General features: G+C 46.2%; 1 protein-coding gene across 1 annotated transcript in view; it reads left to right on the top strand.

Annotated features, from left to right (window-relative positions):
- Window positions 1-20206, top strand: part of LOC117886627 (myosin-IIIb-like) — a 115119-nt gene that overhangs the window by 12925 nt on the left and 81988 nt on the right. Inside the window, exons 8-10 of the mRNA XM_034788617.1 lie at window positions 1-129; window positions 4993-5101; window positions 18930-19046. Of these exons, the coding sequence (XP_034644508.1) occupies window positions 1-129; window positions 4993-5101; window positions 18930-19046 (355 nt within the window). The remainder of the gene's footprint in view (window positions 130-4992; window positions 5102-18929; window positions 19047-20206) is intronic.

Below are 20206 nucleotides of genomic sequence, written 5' to 3' on the forward strand. Positions count from 1 at the left end.
GAGCAGGTGGACATGCAGGCAATCCTGGCCGGAGTCCTGTCTCTGGGCAATGTGACCTTCCAGTCCCAAGAGAACAGTGGGGCCCTGAGAGTGAGTGAAGCCTCCAAGGGGTGGCTGAAGGCTTCAGCGGTGAGTCGAGTGAGAGGCTCAGAGGAGTGAGACAAGATTGTGCTCCCACTGGGGACCTGTGTGAGGTTTGGGGAATATTTATATTAGGAATGCTCTTTAAATCCATGTATGAAGGGTAGATGAGGTCCACTGCTTGGGTCCTCCTATTCTTTGGGTGCCTCTTATGTTACACCTGACTGATGCAGCAGAGGGGACTCCTATCCCTGATTCTAAAGATGCTACAGAAGAATTAGGAGTTCTCCCAGAATGCACCAGATTGCCGCAGTCACTGGTATCTTCAAGCCCTCTTCTCTTCCACCATGCTCCTTATGTGGGTTTTAATCAACAGCAGGTTACTCAGTTCAAAGCCAGGTTCAAAATTGGAGCAGAAGATGGGTTGGGGCTACAGACCAATACTTTTTTCTCTCAACCACTCACATCCTGGCAGCATCCAAATCCTGCTTTCTCCATATTGTATTGAAAATCTGATCCATCTTCTCTCCCCAAAGCTAAAACACTTGGTCAGACTCTCCTGTTTCAATTACTACAACCTTTTTCTCTCTAGCATGACACCCACATCACTCTTCACCCCACTTTGTCAAAACACAGGTACTCGACTTATTTTTCTCACCTGTTGATCTGACAGCACCACTCCTCCCACAGGCCCGCTTGCACACTGCATCAGATCTGGCCTTGGTATAGAATCCTAGAATATCAGGGTTGGAAGGGACCTCAGGATGTCATCTAGTCCAACCCCCTGCTCAAAGCAGGACCCAATCCCCAACTAAATCATCCCAGCCAGGGCTTTGTCAAACCTGACCTTAAAAACCTCTAAGGATTCCACTATCTCCCTAGGTAACCCATTCCAGTGCTTTACCACCCTCCCAGTGGAAAAGTTTTTCCTAATAGTCAACCTAAACCTCCCTCACTGCAACTTGAGACCATTACTCCTTGTTCTGTCATCTGGTACCACTGAGAACAGTCTAGATCCATCCTCTTTGGAATCCCCTTTCAGGTAGTTGAAAGCAGCTATCAAATCCCCCTTCATTCTTTTCTGCAGACTAAATAATCCCAGTTCCCTCAGCCACTCCTCATAAGTCATGTTCTCCAGCCCCCTAATCATTTTTGTTGCCCTCCGCTGGACTCTTTCCAATTTTTCCACATCCTCCTTGTACTGTGGGGCCCAAAACTGGACACAGTACAGAGGCCCCCCCAGGTTACGCAAAATCAACTTACGCAAATCCGCACTTACGGAAAAAGTTCCGTAAGCTAGAAATAGGAGGTTTTTTTCCCTTTTTTTACGTAATGGTCGGGTATATGTTTCTGACTTGCGCAAAATTCGAGTTACGCAAGGCGTAATGGAACGCTTATGTAAGTCGGGGAGCATCTGTACTCCAGATGAGGCCTCATCAATGCTGAATAGAGGGGAATGATCACATCCCTCGATTTGCTTGCAATGCTCCTACTTATACACCCCAAAATACCATTAGCGTTCTTGGCAACAAGGGCACGCTGTTGACTCATATCCAGCTTCTCATCCACTGTAACCCCAGTCCTTTTCTGCAGAACTGTTGCCTAGCCACTCGGTCCCTAGTTTGTAGCAGTGCATGGGATTCTTCCTTCCCAAGTGCAGGACTCTGCACTTGTCCTTGTTGAACCTCATCAGATTTCTTTTGACCCACTCCTCAAATTTGTCTAGGTCCCTCTGTATCCTGTCCCTACCCTCCAGCCTATCTACCACTTGTCCCAGTTTAGTGTCATCTGCAAACTTGCTGAAGGTGCAGTCCACACCATCTTCCAGATCGTTAATGAAGATATTGAACAAAACTGGCCCCAGGACCGACCCTTGGGGCACTCCGCTTGATACCGGCTGCCAACTAGACATGGAGCCATTGATCACTACCTGTTGAGCCCAGTAATCTAGCCAGTATTCTATCCTCCTTATAGTCCATTCATCCAATCCATACTTCTTTAACTTGTTGACAAGAAAACTGTGGGAGACCGTATCAAAAGCTTTGCTAAAGTCAAGGAATAACACATCCACTGCTTTTCCCTCATCCACAAAGCCTCATCCTCATCTCATCATAGAAGGCAATTAGGTTAGTCAAGCATGACTTGCCCTTGGTGAATCCATGCTGACTGTTCCTGATCACTTTCCTCTCCTCTAAGCGCTTCAGACTTGATTCCTTGAGGATCTGCTCCATGATTTTTCCAGGAATTGAGGTGAGGCTGACTGGCCTGTACTTCCCCGGATCCTCCTCCTTCCCTTTTTTAAAGATGGGCACTACATTAGCCTTTTTCCAGTCATCCGGGACCTCCCCCGATTGCCATGAGTTTCCAAAGATAATGGCCAATGGCGCTGCAATCACATCCGCCAACTCCTTTAGCACCCTCGGATGCAGCGCATCCGGCCCCCATGGACTTGTGCTCATCCAGCTTTTCTAAATAGTCCTGAACCACTTCTTTCTCCACAGAGGGCTGGTCACCTTCTCCCTATGCTGTGCTGCCCAGTGCAGTAGTCTGGAAGCTGACCTTGTTCGTGAAGACAGGCAAAAAAAGCATTGAGTACATTAGCTTTTTTCACATCCTCTGTCACTAGTTTGCCTTCCCCATTCAGTAAAGGTCCCACACTTTCCCTGACCACCTTGTTGTTGCTAACATACCTGTAGAGATCCTTCTTGTTACTCTTAACATCCCTTGCTAGCTGCAACTCCAGTTGTGTTTTGGCCTTCCTGATTTCACTCCTGCATGCCTGAGCAATATTTTCATACTCCTTCCTGGTCATTTGTCCAATCTTCCATTTCTTGTAAGCTTCTTTTTTGTGTTTAATATCAGCAAGGATTTCACTGTTAAGTCAAGCTGGTCACCTGCCATATTTACTATTCTTTCTACACATCGGAATGGTTGGTTCCTGCAACCTCAAAGGATTCTTTTAAAATACAGCCAGTTTCCTGTAATCTGGGCTTGACTGTTGCAGTTCTCACTAAGAATAATGCTCCCTGATTTGAAAAAGCTCCAGCTCATCCAAAATGCAGCAGCTCATCTGCTTAACAGACTGCTGTGTGCCACCCCCTCCTCTGCACGTCAGTGCCCCACTCGCAACAGTGGCTTCCCATTGAGTAAAACTAATTCTAGGTCTCTGCCTTGATTTCAAAGCACCACCATGGGATGGGCCCCAGCTCCTTGACATGTAGCCTTTCCTTTTTAGTTAAAGTAATTTTAGTGACATTAGATGGATTCAGCTTTGGCTCCATTCTCGAGTTCAACAGTTACCTCTGCCACTTGTTCCAGATCTAGAGCTCATAAGAACACATGAAAACCAAGAAAGTAGTACATGCAATTACAGAGTAAGGTCTAATATATTTTATCAATGTTATTCAAGTTACCAGCACAGTTATGAATATCACAGCATGTATAAATTATAGATGCAGTCATACTCACATCCTCCTAGATAGTGTTAGGGTCTGATGGGTCTCTTATGGAGTGATCATCAGTAAAGGGATGGTTTCTGGTGGAGTTTTTCTATAGGAAGCTCAATTTTTCCAATGTGGGCTCCTTCTTTTTATAATGTGATTTTTGCCTATACCTACATTCTGTGCATGAAAGTGTCAACCCTCTTTTCCTTTTGGTTTGGTGTTCCAAAAATCTTGAGGTACCCTGTTTTCTATAGGTTATGTATAGTTCCTTTTATTCTCGTTAGCATTGATGCACAACATGTAGCCTGTGGTTAAGGCACGCGTTAAACAAAAATGTGCTTCTAGAGCATTTTTGCGATTTAAAATTAAACTTTTGGCCAATTTTTTTCCAATTTCTTCACCTCTTGGTACATCTTTTCCCATAATCTTATGGCACTGGGTTATTTTTTGGTTACTTACTGATGTCAGCATTTTTTATTTCTAAGGCCTAAAATAGCTAAGCTAAAATTTTACAGGCCTCCGCCTATAGGCTTTGTGTTTCAGCCTTCCTTACTTACATACCTAATACATATTTATCCCTTCTAACTACTAATCAATCTTATACTTTTATAATCCTATCACTTACCTTTAGTTAGCATACAATAATTATATATAACATGACATGTTAGTTAATCATAACATCACAAAATAAATAATAAAATCAAATCATTGGCTATAGAGAGATGCCCTTTTTCCTCAACTTTCCACAATGGCTGCATGCCACTGGAATCATGAAGCTGCCCCTCTGTAGGGGAGGCTTGTGAGTGCGGGAGATGGAATCGTCACAGGAGCTGGGTTCTGACTGTGGAATTCTCTGCCTGGTGAAATCAGAATGAGCACTAACCTCGTTGTATTTTGACCAAAGTAAAAGGCACACCTCTGAACCCAGGCTCGGGCTTTGTATTTTAAATAAATAAATAAACTAAACCCCACCTCAGTCCGCTCTTGCCAGTAGCGCAGGAATAGAAATTTCAGTGCTGTATCTTTCTACCTTTTGGAGAGCACTCTGGTTCTATGGTAACCAGGAGCCATAGGATCATATTTTAAACTTCTCTTCCTCCCCTTCAAGGCTGGGCAGAACTCTGACACAGCTTTCATCTCAGGCAATTAATAATGTATTATAAGTTCTGGGAAGGTGTATGGGGTGGGGAGGCTGTGGCAGTGTCACAGGACGGCCCAAGAGGGAGGGGGCTGTGTGTGCATGAGAGCGAGTGAGCAAGCTGGTCTTGAGGATAATAGTGACTTCAGAGTTTGTGGCTTGATTCCCGCAATGTCGTCGTCTTATTTACATTACAATAGTGTCCAGAGGCCCCAGCCAGGATCATGGTCCCATTGTACTGGGCGGTGCACAAAGGCAGGGAGACATGGCCACTGCACTGTGGAACCAGAGATTGAAGCTGACTATTCTCTTTGGTACCTTCTCTCCCAGGGTCAATTTGGAGTCCAGGAAGAGGAGCTATTGAAATGCCTCATTTGTAAAGTGTCCGTAACCCGGGGAGAGCAGATTCAGCGTTTCCACACCCAGCAGCAGGCTGAGGGTAAGGGGCAGAGGAAGTCATTCAGAAAAATTGTCTGGAAGAGCCCTTCTAGGCACATCTGTCTTATCTGTGACCCTAGAGCCTGGTGTGGTATTGTCCCAACAGTGTATGTAAACTCTCTGGAGCAGGGATTAGGTCTCCCAATGTGTTTGTGCAGCCCCCCTTGTAATGGGCCCTAATCCTGAGAGGGGCTTGTGACAGATTCCCCCTGGGGTGCCACCTGGAATTTGGATACCACTGAGCCCCCTTGACCCACCAGCCTGGGCTCCCTCTTACACTGTACTGCTGTGACAAGCTGCAAAGCTCTCCAGGCTTCAGCCTGCACTTTCCCCAGCATACATACAGGTAGGGACACACCCAGCTGCAGTTTCATGCAGGTGCTTTGACCAGCCCCTGCATAGGAAGGCGACAGCTAGGGTAACAACCAGCTTCTCAGGCATGCATCCCTTCTGGAGTATAAACCCAAAATTATATCGTCTTGCGCTGCACAGGGAACTGTACAGTGTAAGCTAATAAAATTCACCCCATCCCTCAGTGTGGAGAGGAATATGCAATAGCCACCTGCCCCTGAGTTATGATTCCCACACACTGGTTTAGTTAAAGCAAAAATAAGTTTAACTACTACAAAAAATAGATTATAAGTGATAGCAAACAGATCAAAGCAGATTACCTAGCAAATAAACAAAAAATGCAAACTAAACTTAATACAAAAAGAACAGGAGTACTTGTGGCACCTTAGAGACTAACAAATTTATTAGAGCATAAGCTTTCATGGACTACAGCCCACTTCTTCGGATGCATACAGAGTGGAATAAATATTGAGGAGATATATATACACACACACATACAGAGAGCATAAACAGGTGGGAGTTGTCTTACCAAGTCTGAGAGGCCAATTAAGTAAGAGGGGAAAAAAAACTTTTGAAGTGATAATCAAGCTAGCCCAGTACAGACAGTTTGATAAGAAGTGTGAGAATACTTACAAGGGGAGATAGATTCAATGTTTGTAATGGCTCAGGCATTCCCAATCCTTATTCAATCCTGAGTTGATTGTGTCTAGTTTGCATATCAATTCCAGCTCAGCAGTCTCTCGTTGGAGTCTGTTTTTGAAGTTTTTCTGTTGTAATATAGCCACCCGCAGGTCTGTCATTGAATGACCAGACAGGTTAAAGTGTTCTCCCACTAGTTTTTGAGTATTATGATTCCTGATGTCAGATTTGTGTCCATTAATTCTTTTGCATAGAGACTGTCCAGTTTGGCCAATGTACATGGCAGAGGGGCATTGCTGGCACATGATGGCATATATCACATTGGTAGATGTGCAGGTGAACGAGCCCCTGATGGTATGGCTGATGTGATTAGGTCCTATGATGATGTCACTTGAATAGATATGTGGACAGAGTTGGCATCGGGCTTTGTTACAAGGATAGGTTCCTGGGTCAGTGGTTTTGTTCAGTGATGTGTGGTTGCTGGTGAGTATTTGCTTTAGGTTGGGGGGTTGTCTGTAAGCGAGGACAGGTCTGTCTCCCAAGATCTGTGAGAGTAAAGGATCATCTTTCAGGATAGGTTGTAGATCTCTGATGATGCGCTGGAGAGGTTTTAGTTGGGGGCTGAAGGTGACAGCTAGTGGTGTTCTGTTATTTTCTTTGTTGGGCCTGTCTTGTAGGAGGTGACTTCTGGGTACTCGTCTGGCTCTGTCAATCTGTTTTTTCACTTCAGCAGGTGGGTATTGTAGTTTTAAGAATGCTTGATAGAGATCTTGTAGGTGCTTGTCTCTATCTGAGGGATTGGAGCAAATGCGGTTATATCTTAGAGCTTGGCTGTAGACAGTGGATCGTGTGGTGTGTCCTGGATGGAAGCTGGAGGCATGTAGGTAAACTTAATACAGGCAGTCCTCGACTTTACGATGTTCAAGTTACAATGAACGGCACTTACAACGTTTATAAATTGTCGTGTTTTGACTTTACGATGCTTGATCTGACATTGTTCCTATGGGAAATTCGAGTTACGATGTTTTCAACTTAAGATGTGATTTTTCAGGAACCAATTGTGTTGTAAGTCTGAGGACTGCCTATATACTAAATAGATTGGATATGAATAGCAAATTCTCACCCTAAGTGATAATACAAGCAGGCTGCAGATTCTTAAGGGGTAAGCTGCACTTGCCTACAGCTTGGAATCCCCAGGTTTTCCATTCAAAGGCTAAAACTCCCTTTAGCTTGGGTTCAGCACTTCCCCCAGTTCAGTCTTTGTTCCTCAGGTGTTTCCAGGGGTCTCTTTGTGTGGGGAGCGAAGAATCCCTGGTGATGTCACTCCCCGCCTTACATAGCTTTTGCATATGGTGGGAACACTTTGTTTCAAAGCTTAGTTCCCAGACTGGTCAGTGGAAAAACATTGACATCCCAAAATGGAGTCTAGAGATGTGGTCACATCACATGTCTTTGTAGAGTCATAGTAGTCATTGCTCAGAGGCTGTCCGTAGTGTCCTCAGGAAAGCTCCCCAGGTGGGAGATAAACTTCTTCTAAAGCCTATTGTTTTCCTAATGGCCCATTCCTCACCCACTTTCTAGAATGAAAATCTCTTGTCTAGTGGGCATTACCCAGGTGTGACTACATGTGAAATACAGATACATAGTCGATATTCATAACTTCAGATTAAAAAAATGAATATGATGTGACAAAGTTCCTCCTCTACCTTGGTGGGTCCTGCGCTTATTGGTGGATTTGCTTGCTTCACAGTCCACCCTGTGGGTCAGGAAACAGTCCAGAGACCTTCCCCTCTGGTAGAAGCTATAGTCCAGGTCAATTCCTCCTGTGTTTGATCAGGAGTTGGGAGGTATGGGGGGAACCCGGGCCCGCCCTCTACTCCGGGTTCCAGCCCAGGGCCCTGTGGACTGCAGCTGTCTATAGTAACAGCTGCATGACAGCTACAACTCCCTGGGCTACTTCCCCATGGCCTCCTCCCAACACCTTCCTTATTCTCACCACCGGACCTTCCTCCTGATGTCTGATAACGCTTGTGCTCCTCAGTCCTCCAGCAGCACACCCTCTCACTCTCAGTTCCTTGTGCCTCTTGCTCCCAGCTCCTCACACTCACTTCCTCTCCCCGGCTCCCCCTGGCTTGACTGGAGTGAGCCCTTTTATAGCATCAGAGGGGCCTTAATTAGAGTCAGGTGCTTAACTGCCTCACCTGACTCTTAGCAGGTTAATTGGAGTCAGGTGGTCTATTAACCTGGAGCAGCCCCTGCTCTGGTCACTCAGGGAACAGAAAACTACTTATCCAGTGACCAGTATATCTCCCTTCTGCTACTCTGCTGTTAACAACTGGTCTGGGTCTATCACAATGATTATCCTATTTATATGCAGCAAATCATAACCTTTCCAATGACATCTCACATGACTTGCATAAAATACATCATATCTATGTTAGAATCATATCATAATATCACTGAAGAATATGGGGTGCAGTGTCACAGGGCCTTTAGGTATTAGTGCCATACATACCAGGCCTGACTTGTCAGAAGTGCTGTGGATCCACAAATCCCTTTGAAGTGGATGAGCGCTGCATGTGCTGAGCACTCTTGAAAATCAAGCCAATAATAGTCCTGTGCTCTTTCCCATCTGGTTTTCAATGCAGTGAAAGGGCTTTTTAGTGTCTGCATTGTGGGGATGACAGATGTGGGGATGACCAATGCAGTAGACATCTTGCTTTGGCTCTGGTGTTTGAACAGAGTCATTTTTCTTCCTGTTATGGGCTTTTTTTTTTGCTGTCCACAAGTCTGGCCTGCATCCTGAAGCTGGAAGTGGTTATAAAACGTGAGCCACCTCCAGTTTGTCAGACCACTTCCACATCCAGGCAGAAACAAGAGTTTTCCCCCAGTGTGAAGAAAAAAGAAACTATCTGTATAGCACTCCTTGAAAACTTGGATCTCACCAAACTACTACACTGACAGAAAACTCCACTTAACTGAAAGACCAAGGGGTAGAGAGATCAGTGAGGTGCTACTGCGGCCATAGATACCCCAGCACCAAAGCCACCTCCCCACCACCCACATGGATCACGGTGGCTCTCCAAGAACCTGCAATAGGAAAAGTAGTAAGGAAGGAAACTTGAGCATCGGTGCTGGAAGCAGTGTGATAGAAGCAGGCTGAGACACAAGAAAGGGATCCTACAAACCAATGCTGGTGCAATGAAGGGGCAGAAAGAGACTGCCTCTCCTCTGCCATAGGGACAGCAAAGTCACACCACACAGAACCCTTCTGGACTTGAAATTACTTTAACTTAAACAGCACTACAGCCCATCACTTTGCACTGTGGAGAATTCTTATTCCATAGAGATTACCTGCCCCAGGGATGGCTTCACAGGCCTCCAAAAATAGCAGCTAAGAGCAGCTAAGAAATTCATGCTCCCAGCCCACTCCTATATTGTCATGGAGGCACTGATGGCATCAGGGCCACCCCTGGGACTCTGCCTCTCCCTTCCCCTGCAGTGGTGAGAGACTAGAGAGCACCTAGGACACTGACTAGTAGAGACTGTCAGTTGTCACCTTCTAGTGAGAGGAACCTAGTGCCTCCCCCCCCCCCCCCCCCCCCCCAGCCCCCTGCGCATCAAGAAACAGTCATTCAGCCCAAGAGACTTCCCAGTCCAGTGTCTGACCTCCCTTTGGTAAACCAGCTCAGAGAGAAAATAGCAAAATCTAGTCTCCAATACCACCTGCCTGTGTCCTGGGTCTCTCTCAGTCAGGATTGAGGCCCGGGCCCAACACAGACCCAGCACTTGTTGCTCCCCATGGATGCCCTCCTCTTGCCTTTATTCAAGGGGAGCCATCTACATTCGTCCTGCTGGGTGGTCTCTGGGGCTGCTAACCACACAACATTCCTGTCTTGCCTTCAAGGGCTGCAGGGATGAAAGGAAAGGGAAGACATGAAATGCCTCAGATCCAGCCTAGGAGGGTGTCCTGGACAACTGTCCCTCACAAAGCACTCAGCTCTGGGGCATCATATTCAGCTCTGCCAAGATATTCAAGATTGGTATGATGTTTTAGGGAGAGCTGAGGAGACAATCAAAGCTACAGTATCAGCAGCACATGGACAGCACCCAGCTCTCCATCTCCTGTATGTCAGACACACCCAGCACCAGCTCCCTATGTCTTGACTAAGATCAGCAGCTACATGATGGGGAACCCAGAACATAAAAACAGCCATACTGGGTCAGACCAATGGTCCCTGTCCAGTCTTCTCACTCTGACTATGGCCTGTGCCAAGTGCTTCAGAAGGAATGAACAGTAGAGAGCAATCATCGAATGATCCATCCCTTGTTGTCCAGTGCCAGCTTCTGGCAGTCAGAGGCTAGGGACACCCAGAGTATGGGTTTGCATCCCTGGTGTTTGATTTAGCAGGTCTGGGGAAGACACGCTAAGTTGATGGGAGAGTGCTCTCCCACTGATGTCTCTACTCCACCTCTCCCAGTGGCAGAAGCTATGTCAGCAGGAGAGTGTGTCCCATCGGTATAGTGTAGTGTAGACACCATTGTAAGTCAACCTAAGTTACATTGACTTCAGTTAAGTAAATTACATAACTGAAGTAGCATAACTTAGATCAACTTACAGCGTTAGTGTAGATCAGCCCTGAAAGTCCAAGTACACTGTATCCATTGGCACACCCTCGTCCACATGTTTGTTTGACCCCCCTCAAACAATTCTAAATGATTGGTGAGGTATAATTTCCCTTTTCAAAAGCTGTGCTGACTCTTCCCCAACAAATTGTGTTCACCTGTGTGTCTGATAATTCTGTTTACTATATTTTCAACCAATTTGCCTGGTACTGAAATTTGGTTTCATAGAATCATAGAATATCAGGGTTGGAAGGGACCTCAAGAAGTCATCTAGTCCAACCCCCTGCTCAAAGCAGGACCAATTCCCAACTAAATCATCCCAGCCAGGGCTTTGTCAAGCCGGGCCTTAAAAACCTCTAAGGAAGGAGACTCCACCACCTCCCTAGGTAACGCATTCCAGTGTTTCACCACCCTCCTAGTGAAATAGTTTTTCCTAATATCCAACCTGGACCTCCCCCACTGCAACTTGAGACCATTGCTCCTTGTTCTGTCATCTGCCACCACTGAGAACAGCCGAGATCCATCCTCTTTGGAACCCCCCTTCAGGTAGTTGAAGGCTGCTATCAAATCCCCCCTCATTCTTCTCTTCTGGAGACTAAACAATCCCAGTTCCCTCAGCCTCTCCTCATAAATCATGTGCTCCAGACCCCTAATCATTTTTGTTGCCCTCCGTTGGACTCTTTCCAATTTTTCCACATCCTTCTTGTAGTGTGGGGCCCAAAACTGGACACAGTATTCCAGATGAGGCCTCACCAATGTCGAATAAAGGGGAACGATCACGTTCCTCGATCTGCTGGCAATGCCCCTACTTATACAGCCCAAAATGCCGTTAGCCTTCTTGGCAACAAGAGCACACTGTTGACTCATATCCAGCTTCTCGTCCACTGTGACCCCTAGGTCCTTTTCTGTAGAACTGCTACCTAGCCATTTGGTCCCTAGTCTGTAGCAGTGCATGGGATTCTTCCTTCCTAAGTGCAGGACTCTGCACTTGTCCTTGTTGAACCTCATCAGGTTTTTTTTTCCCAATCCTCTAATTTGTCTAGGTCCCTCTATATCTGATCCCTACCCTCTAGTGTATCTACCACGCCTCCTAGTTTAGTGTCATCTGCAAACTTGCTGAGAGTGCAGTCCACACCATCCTCCAGATCATTAATAAAGATATTAAACAAAACCGGCCCCAGGACCGACCCTTGGGGCACTCCGCTTGAAACCGGCTGCCAACTAGACATGGAGCCATTGATCACTACCCGTTGAGCCCGACGATCTAGCCAGCTTTCTATCCACCTTACAGTCCATTCATCCAGCCCATACTTCTTTAACTTGGCGGCAAGAATACTGTGGGAGACCATATCAAAAGCTTTGCTAAAGTCAAGGAATAACACATCCACTGCTTTCCCCTCATCCACAGAGCCAGTTATCTCATCATAGAAGGCAATTAGGTTAGTCAGGCACGACTTCCCCTTCGTGAATCCATGCTGACTGTTCCTGATCACTTTCCTCTCCTCTAAATGTTTCATAATTTATTCCTTGAGGACCTGCTCCATGATTTTTCCAGGCACTGAGGTGAGGCTGACTGGCCTGTAGTTCCCCGGATCCTCCTTCTTCCCTTTTTTAAAGATGGGCACTACATTAGCCTTTTTCCAGTCATCCGGGACCTCCCCCAATCGCCATGAGTTTTCAAAAATAATGGCTAATGGCTCTGCAATCTCACCCGCCAACTCCTTTAGCACCCTCGGATGCAGCGCATCCGGCCCCATGGACTTGTGCACTTCCAGTTTTTCTAAATAGTCCCGAACCACTTCTTTCTCCACAGAGGGCTGGTCACCTTCTCCCCATACTGTACTGCCCAGTGCAGCAATCTGGGAGCTGACCTTGTTCGTGAAGACAGAGGCAAAAAAATCATTGAGTACATTAGCTTTTTCCAAATCCTCGGTCACTAAGTTGCCTCCCTCATTCAGTAAGGGGCCCACACTTTCCTTGATTTTCTTCTTGTTGCTAACATACCTGAAGAAACCCTTCTTGTTACTCTTAACATCTCTTGCTAACTGCAACTCCAAGTGTGATTTGGCCTTCCTGACTTCACTCCTGCATGCCTGAGCAATATTTTTATACTCCTCCCTGGTCATTTGTCCAATCTTCCACTTCTTGTAAGCTTCTTTTTTGTGTTTAAGATCAGCAAGAATTTCACTGTTTAGCCAAGCTGGTCGCCTGCCATATTTACTATTTTCTACACATCGGGATGGTTTGTTCCTACAACCGCAATAAGGATTCTTTAAAAATACAGCCAGCTCTCCTGGACCCCTTTGCCCTTCATGTTATTCTCCCAGGGGATCCTGCCCATCTGTTCCCTGAGGGAGTCAAAGTCTGCTTTTCTGAAGTCCAGGGTCCGTATTCTGCTGCTCTCCTTTCTTCCTTGTGTAAGGATCCTGAACTCGACCATCTCATGGTCACTGCCTCCCAGATTCCAATCCACTTTTGCTTCCCCTACTAATTCTTCCCTGTTTGTGAGCAGCAGGTCAAGAAAAGCTCTGCCCCTAGTTGGTTCCTCCAGCACTTGCACCAGGAAATTGTCCCCTACACTTTCCAAAAACTTCCTGGATTGTCTGTGCACCGCTGTATTGCTCTCCCAGCAGATATCAGGGTGATTTAAAGTCTCCCATGAGAACCAGGGCCTGCAATCTAGCAACTTCTGCTAGTTGCCAGAAGAAAGCCTCGTCCACCTCATCCCCCTGGTCTGGTGGTCTATAGCAGACACCAACCACGACATCACCCTTGTTGCTCACACTTCTCAACTTTATCCAGAGACTCTCAGGTTTTTCTGCAGTTTCATACCGGAGCTCTGAGCAGTCATACTCCTCTCTTACATACAACGCAACTTCCCCACCTTTTCTGCCCTGCCTGTCCTTCCTGAACAGTTTATATCCATCCATGACAGTACTCCAGTCATGTGAGTTATCCCACCAAGTCTCTGTTATTCCAATCACATCATAGTTCCCTGACTGTGCCAGGACTTCCAGTTCTCCGTGCTTGTTTCCCAGGCTTCTTGCATTTGTGTATAGGTTTACTTGCCTGTAATTGCCAGGATCACTTCTGGAGCCTTTTTTAAAAAAAAAAAAATAGTGTCACATTAGCTTTCCTCCAGTCATCCTATACAGAAACTGAGTTAAGCGATAGGTTACTTACTACACTGCAATTTCATATTTGAGTTCCATCAGAACTCTTGGGTGAATACCATTTGGTTCTGGTGACTTATTACTGTTTAATTTATCAATTTGTTCTAAAACCTCCTCTACTGACACTTCAATCTGGGACAATTCCTCAGATTTGTTCCCTGAAAAGAATAGCTCAGGTGTGGGATTCTCTCTGTCTCTTTGCAGTAAAGACTGATGCAAAGAATTCATTTAGCATCTCTGCAATGGCCTTATCTTCCTTGAGTGCTTTTTTTTTAGTATATTAGTTGTTGGCAGGCTTCCTGCTTCTGGGTATACTTAAAAACCAACAGCAATTTTTTTTTTTTTTTTTGTCTTTTGCTAGTTGCTCTTCAAAAAAAAATTTTTTTGGTCTGCCTAATTATACTTACTTGACTTGCCAGAGTGTATGCTCCTTTTTATTGTCCTCAGTAGGATTTGACTTCCAATTTCTAAAGGGCGCCCTTTTGCCTCTAGCATATTCTTGTACTTTATTGTTTAACAACAAAGCGGTAACACTTTTTTGGTCCTCTTGCTATGTTTTTTTTAAATTGGGGTATACATTTAATTTGAGCCTCTATTAAAGTGTTTTTAAAAAGTTTCTATGCAGCTTGCAGGCATTTCACTTTTGAGACTCTTCCTTTTAATTTCCATTTAACTAGCTTCCTTATTTTTATGTAGTTCTCCTTTCTGAAGCTAAATGCTATAGTGGTGGGCTTCTTTGATATTTCTTCTCCCCTCCCCCCAATGTTAAATTTAATTATATTATGGTCGCTATTACTGAGCGGTTCAAGTATATTCACCTCGTGGGCCAAATTCTGTGCTCCACTTAGGACTAAATCAAGAATTTCCTCTCCCCTTGTGGGTTCCAGGACTAGCTGCTTCAAGAAACACTCATTTATGGTGTCTAGAAACTTTATCTCAGCCTGAGGTGACACATACTCCATTGATATGGGGATAATTAATAAAATAATAATGGAGATATCCCATCTCCTAGAACTGGAAGGGACCTTGAAAGGTCATTGAGTCCAGCCCCCTGCCTTCACTAGCAGGACCGAGTACTGATTTTGCCCCAGCTCCCTAAGTGGTCCCCTCAAGGATTGAACTCACAACCCTGGTTTTAGCAGGCCAATGCTCAAACCACTGAGCTATCCCCCCTAGTTAAAATCCCCTATTATTATTATTATTTTATTATTGAATTTTCTACTTTTACAGTCTCTCTCATCTCCTGGAACGTTTCACAGTCCTCATCACCATTCTGGTCAGGTGGTCGGTAGTGTATTCTTACCCAGGCAAGAATTGAGGTGATATAGGTGGGAAGGGGGATGTGCTTCAAAGAACTTGTGTCATCTGTAACTTCATTCACTATCCAGCATGTCTGCCCTCAGACTAAGCTCCAGCCTAAGGGTGATAAACTCACTTCCATCTGCAACTGCTACAGAGCTTTATCACATGCAGGTTCAGATGTTGCAGTTCATTATACACCTCTACCCGGATATAACACAATCCACAAATGGGATAGAACACAGTAAAGCAATACTCCCGGGGTGGGGCAGAGCTGCGCACTCCGGCGGATCAAAGCAAGTTCAATATAATGCGGTTCACCTATAACGCGGTAAGATTTTTTGACTCCCGAGGACAGCGTTATAGCTGGGTAGAGATGTATCTTAAGACACATCAGTCCCTGAGGGAGCTCCAATTGGTACAAAACGCGACATGAACACATCACCTCTATCTCTGTACTGGCTCCCCCCATAAGCCCTCCATGGGATCAGCCCTGGTTCCCTGAGAGACATCCCTGCTTTTGCAGCCAGGACCTCCCATAGCTATGGTCTGCAAACACAGTTAACCCACCTCAGTAGGGAAGGGCTTGTGAATGCAGGAGACAGAGCTGCCAAAGGTCCCAGACCTAGAATATGAAACTCTGCAATAGGAGAGGAGATCATCGGCCTCATCATATTTTGAACTAAAACTCATCACATTGACATAACTTCCCCAATGTGTGACATGCACACAGAGCACAACCATCCCCCCTTGCTCATTCCCATATACACAAACCATTTGTTGTTTTGTTTAAGTCCCAGGAAAAGATTAAGGCTGTCTGCACTCCTAACTCCCCTTGGTCTTTGGATTGCCCCTTAGTGACTACTTTCAGCTCTTGCAACTTGCTCTGCCCTGCATGGAATCCATTATCTATGCCCTTCTAGACCAAAAGCAGGGTAGATACCTAGGTTCACAATCCATGTGTTGCAGATACTCCTCTACATTGAGTGCTTGTTCAACTGTCTCTCCAGAAATGGGAATTTGCTCGATGGCTTTTGCTTAAAAGCAATTTGTTTATTTAATAGAGTAAAAAGATGATTTACAAACAAAACAGATGTCTCTCCAGGTGAGGTTTAATCTTTTATATATGCTTACCACCCAGATGGTCTGTCTTCCGTTACCTTATAGATAGCATGTTTCTCTCTCTTTGTTAGGTTTTAGTCCATCATGCTTTGTGTGTGAGAGAGAGACAGACAGTCAGTCAGGCCTTAAGAAGCTAGCCCCTGTTTTGTCTCTGGAATCATTAACATATTCCCTGGGGATTGTATTCCCTCTCACCTAAACTAGTTTCCTTGGTCTGCTGGAGCTTCCAGGTGGGTCTTTGAGTGCTGTGTAATTGTTATTTGCACTCATAGGTGTGTTGCACCCTCACCAATGAGGAAGAAGTTAATTTTCCTCCTGCTGCTAAGGATCCCAGACACCCTGTGGAGCTTCAGAACGGGATGGGCAAACTTTTTGGCTCAAAGGCCATGTCTGAGTATAGAAATTGTATGGTGGGTCATGAATGCTCACAAAATTGGGGTTGGGGTGCAGGAGGGGGTGCGGGCTCTGGCTGGGGGTGCAGGCTGTGGGGTGGGGCCAGAAATGAGGAGTTCAGGGTGCAGGAGGGGGCATGGGAGGAGATCGGAGTGCAGGCTCCAGGTGGCGCTTACCAGAAGCAGCGGCATATCCTCCCTCCGGCTCCTACACGGAGGTGAGGCCAGCCGGCTCTGTGCATTGACCCATCCACAGATGCCACCCCTGCAGCTCCCATTGGCCGTGGTTCCCAGCAAGTGGGAGTTGCAGGGGCGGCGCTTGGGACGGGGGCAGCGTGCAGAGTCCCCTGGCTGCCCCTAAACGTAGGAGCCAGAGGGGGGACATACTGCTGCTTCTGGGAGCTGCGGCACGCACGCACAGAGCAGCCCCCGACCTTGCTCCCTGGCTGGAGCGTGAGAGCTCGAGAGTTGGATTAAATCAGCTGGCAGGCCGGATGTGGCCCGCAGGCCGTAGTTTGCCACCCCATCTTAGAACATAAGACAGAAAAATCAGATTTCAGCTACAGATCAAAATATACAATTAATACAGGGATATGTGGTTATTGTCACAAACTCTGTAAACTTATCAATTCTTTTTCGTCTTGGGAAGAGGAAGGGAAATACTATTATTATTTTGATTAGTAACAGAATGTTCCATTGATGGGGCCCATATAAATGCAGAGGGCTTGTCCACGTGACTGTTTAGTGTGCGGCAACTGGAGTGTAAACCTACAGCACTGTAGCCTGCCATGCACCATCCGGCTGTGTGGACCCTGTTATGGCGCACCAGTTGGTCTGCAGTGTACTTTGACCTCCTGCTGTTTGAAACAGCAATAGCAAAAGCAGGTGAGAGGTCAAGTGGGGGGATAAGGTTTAAAAATTATCCTTTGAGCATGTGTATTCATTATTTAAATAAGGGTGTTTGATAAGGCTTTCTATTAGAATGGCACATGTGTGTCTATGGGAATTCAGACCTGACTAAATGTTTACATCTTTCAATGCACAGGCACATTTGAATTGGGCAAACTTCTATAGGGAAGTCTATAGGACATGTGCAGGTGCTAGTCAAGTTCTCATGTGTTAAAAGTTAAGCATTTGTTTGTCAGTCGTGAGCTAGTTTCTTTCAGGAGCAGACCGGTGGCTCAAGGCCTTGGAAGCTGGGGTAGGCATTGTCTGTTCAACTCCTTAGTGTTTTGGGGAACTTAAAAGAGAACTGACTCATATCTTGCACCAGTTTTTTCTACTCCCCCCAATCTGTAACAGTCTTTGGAGTTTTATATGTAGTAAGTGTGCCTGAAGCATGCACAGTGCTGTTGGGGAAGCGAGGGTTCCTGGTGCAAAGCACTGACAATTTGCCCAATGCTTAGTAGCATGTAAGAGGGAAATTCTGAGAGGATTATCATAATAGTGCACCACCGAGGAATGAGTGTCAGAAGCAGAGGTAATAGTATCAAAATATAACCCATGTAAAGTGTTCTTTCCTTATACTCCCTCATAAGGAAAGAAATGAAACTCAGATATGTCTTTATTAAGAATAATTACATTAGATTGTTTTTAATGAACTTTTGAAATCCGAGAATTTCTAAATTACTGTTGCGTAAAAAAAAGAAACAGTTTGAGAGTTTGAAAGCTCCTGGTTCTGTCTACCAAACCTCCCTTCTCATGTCACTCCAGACAGTAAAATAGTTACTTTCTACCATGTAGGTTCATAGATGACATGGTGCTGACTTGCTCTCCTTCTCATTAGAATGACAGCAACGTTTCTAAGCATGCTCAGTTGATATAGTCCTGCAGCCCAACCACCGTGGGTCCTGCCATTGTTCTCTCATTGAAGTCTGGAGTGCTGGTGGATGGTATGAATGCTGTGTGACGGTTTCTACAGTTTAATCAAAAGTTCAGGAGTCTGCGGAAGAACCATCCAAATTTCCAAATAATATTCAAAGGCCCTAGTGCTCAAGGACTACAGTGTCAGACGTCATATGTACAAAGAGAACGCATCATCCTTGGTGACAGAAGGGTGAAGGGAGTTTCTATGCCAAAAATCTTGGGGGAATTATTCTAAAAAATGGAGAGACTCTTCAACAGATCAGAGGGGTAGCCATGTCCTAGAAGGAAGCTTCGAAGCTCTTCGAGGGGAAGGAGCACCTGTGGCTAGGTGATCATCTTTCTTTACTGTCTGGCTGTGCAGATGCCCGGGACTCCATTGCTAAGGTGGCATATGGCCGCGTGTTTGGTTGGATTGTCCGCAAAATCAACGAACTGCTGTCTGAGAATGTGGATCCTGAGGTGGAGCTGAGGGAGATTGGTGAGTCCCAACTATTTTGCTCCTGTCAGCCCCCTGAATGCACATGCCACAGTCAGGGCTGGCTTAACTTTTTATTGGCCCGGCACCAAACATATTTGTGGGCCCCCCGGGAAATGACTGTAAAAGGGGCCGGGGCCAAAAGCACAGTGGGGCAGGAGCTAGGGTTGGTCTCTGGAGCAAGGGAGGGGTCAGGGGTAAACTGCAAGCGCAGCAGGGCTGGGGAGGGGGTAAACAGGATTCCCCCCCCGCCCCTGCCCACATGGAGCGGGTACCTACCTGGTTCTAGCCCATTCTCTTTGTCTTTCTCTGCACTGAGCTTCCCCTCCTCCCACAGCAGCGGGACAGGTTCTCTTCCAGCCGTCTGGGGTGGGTGTTGTGAGTGGGAGGAGCAGAGGCTAATGTGGTTACTCCTATAACCGGACATTTGGTTTCCAGTCAGCACTGCTAACTCGGGTCCTGTTTTCTACTGGAGTTTCCAGTCTAAAACTGGATACTCGGCAACAGGGCTGCCAGAAAAGCCTGAGGGGGGGGGGAGAGGGGCAAGCAATCATTTTTAAAAGTAAGAGGGCTAAGCCTTAAGGGGGGGGGCAAGTGGTGGGGGGGCTAGGGAGTGGAGAGGAGCTAGTGGGCAGGGCCATGTCTGCTGTACTGCACAGGTAGGTTGGAGACTGGGGATCAGCTCAGTATCCCCAGCCCAGGTGATGTGACAGCCAGTGGTGGATTTAGAGTTAGTGGGGCCCCCCAGCCCTGTGCTCAGCTTCATTTTTGGGGCTCCTCCTTGGGACCCAGCCAAGAAAAAGAACATTCTCTCTTATCTCCCCCTGCCCCCGTTTTTCATTCTTTTTTCCTTCATTCTCCTCCTATAAATAATAGCAAGTAAATGAAAATAAAATGAGGTACCTTGATTGTTCTTGTCATCTAACTTATTTTTCTACAGACCACTTGAAAATCACGGAGGGTTTCGACGGACCACTTAATGATCTTTCCAAATATTGTAAAAAAATGTTGGGTTGCGGGGTCTGGCCAGGATCTAGGGCGAGGGAGGTTGGGGTGTGGAGCGCTTACCTGGGGCAGCTCCTGTTTGGTTCTCAGGATGGGGCTGGAGGTGTGTGAGGGGGGCGCAGGAGTCGGGGCAGGGGGCTGGAGGTGTGTGAGGGGGG

This window comes from Trachemys scripta, chromosome 13 (genome assembly GCF_013100865.1).
Source record: "Trachemys scripta elegans isolate TJP31775 chromosome 13, CAS_Tse_1.0, whole genome shotgun sequence".
NCBI classification, from domain to species: Eukaryota; Metazoa; Chordata; order Testudines; family Emydidae; genus Trachemys; species Trachemys scripta.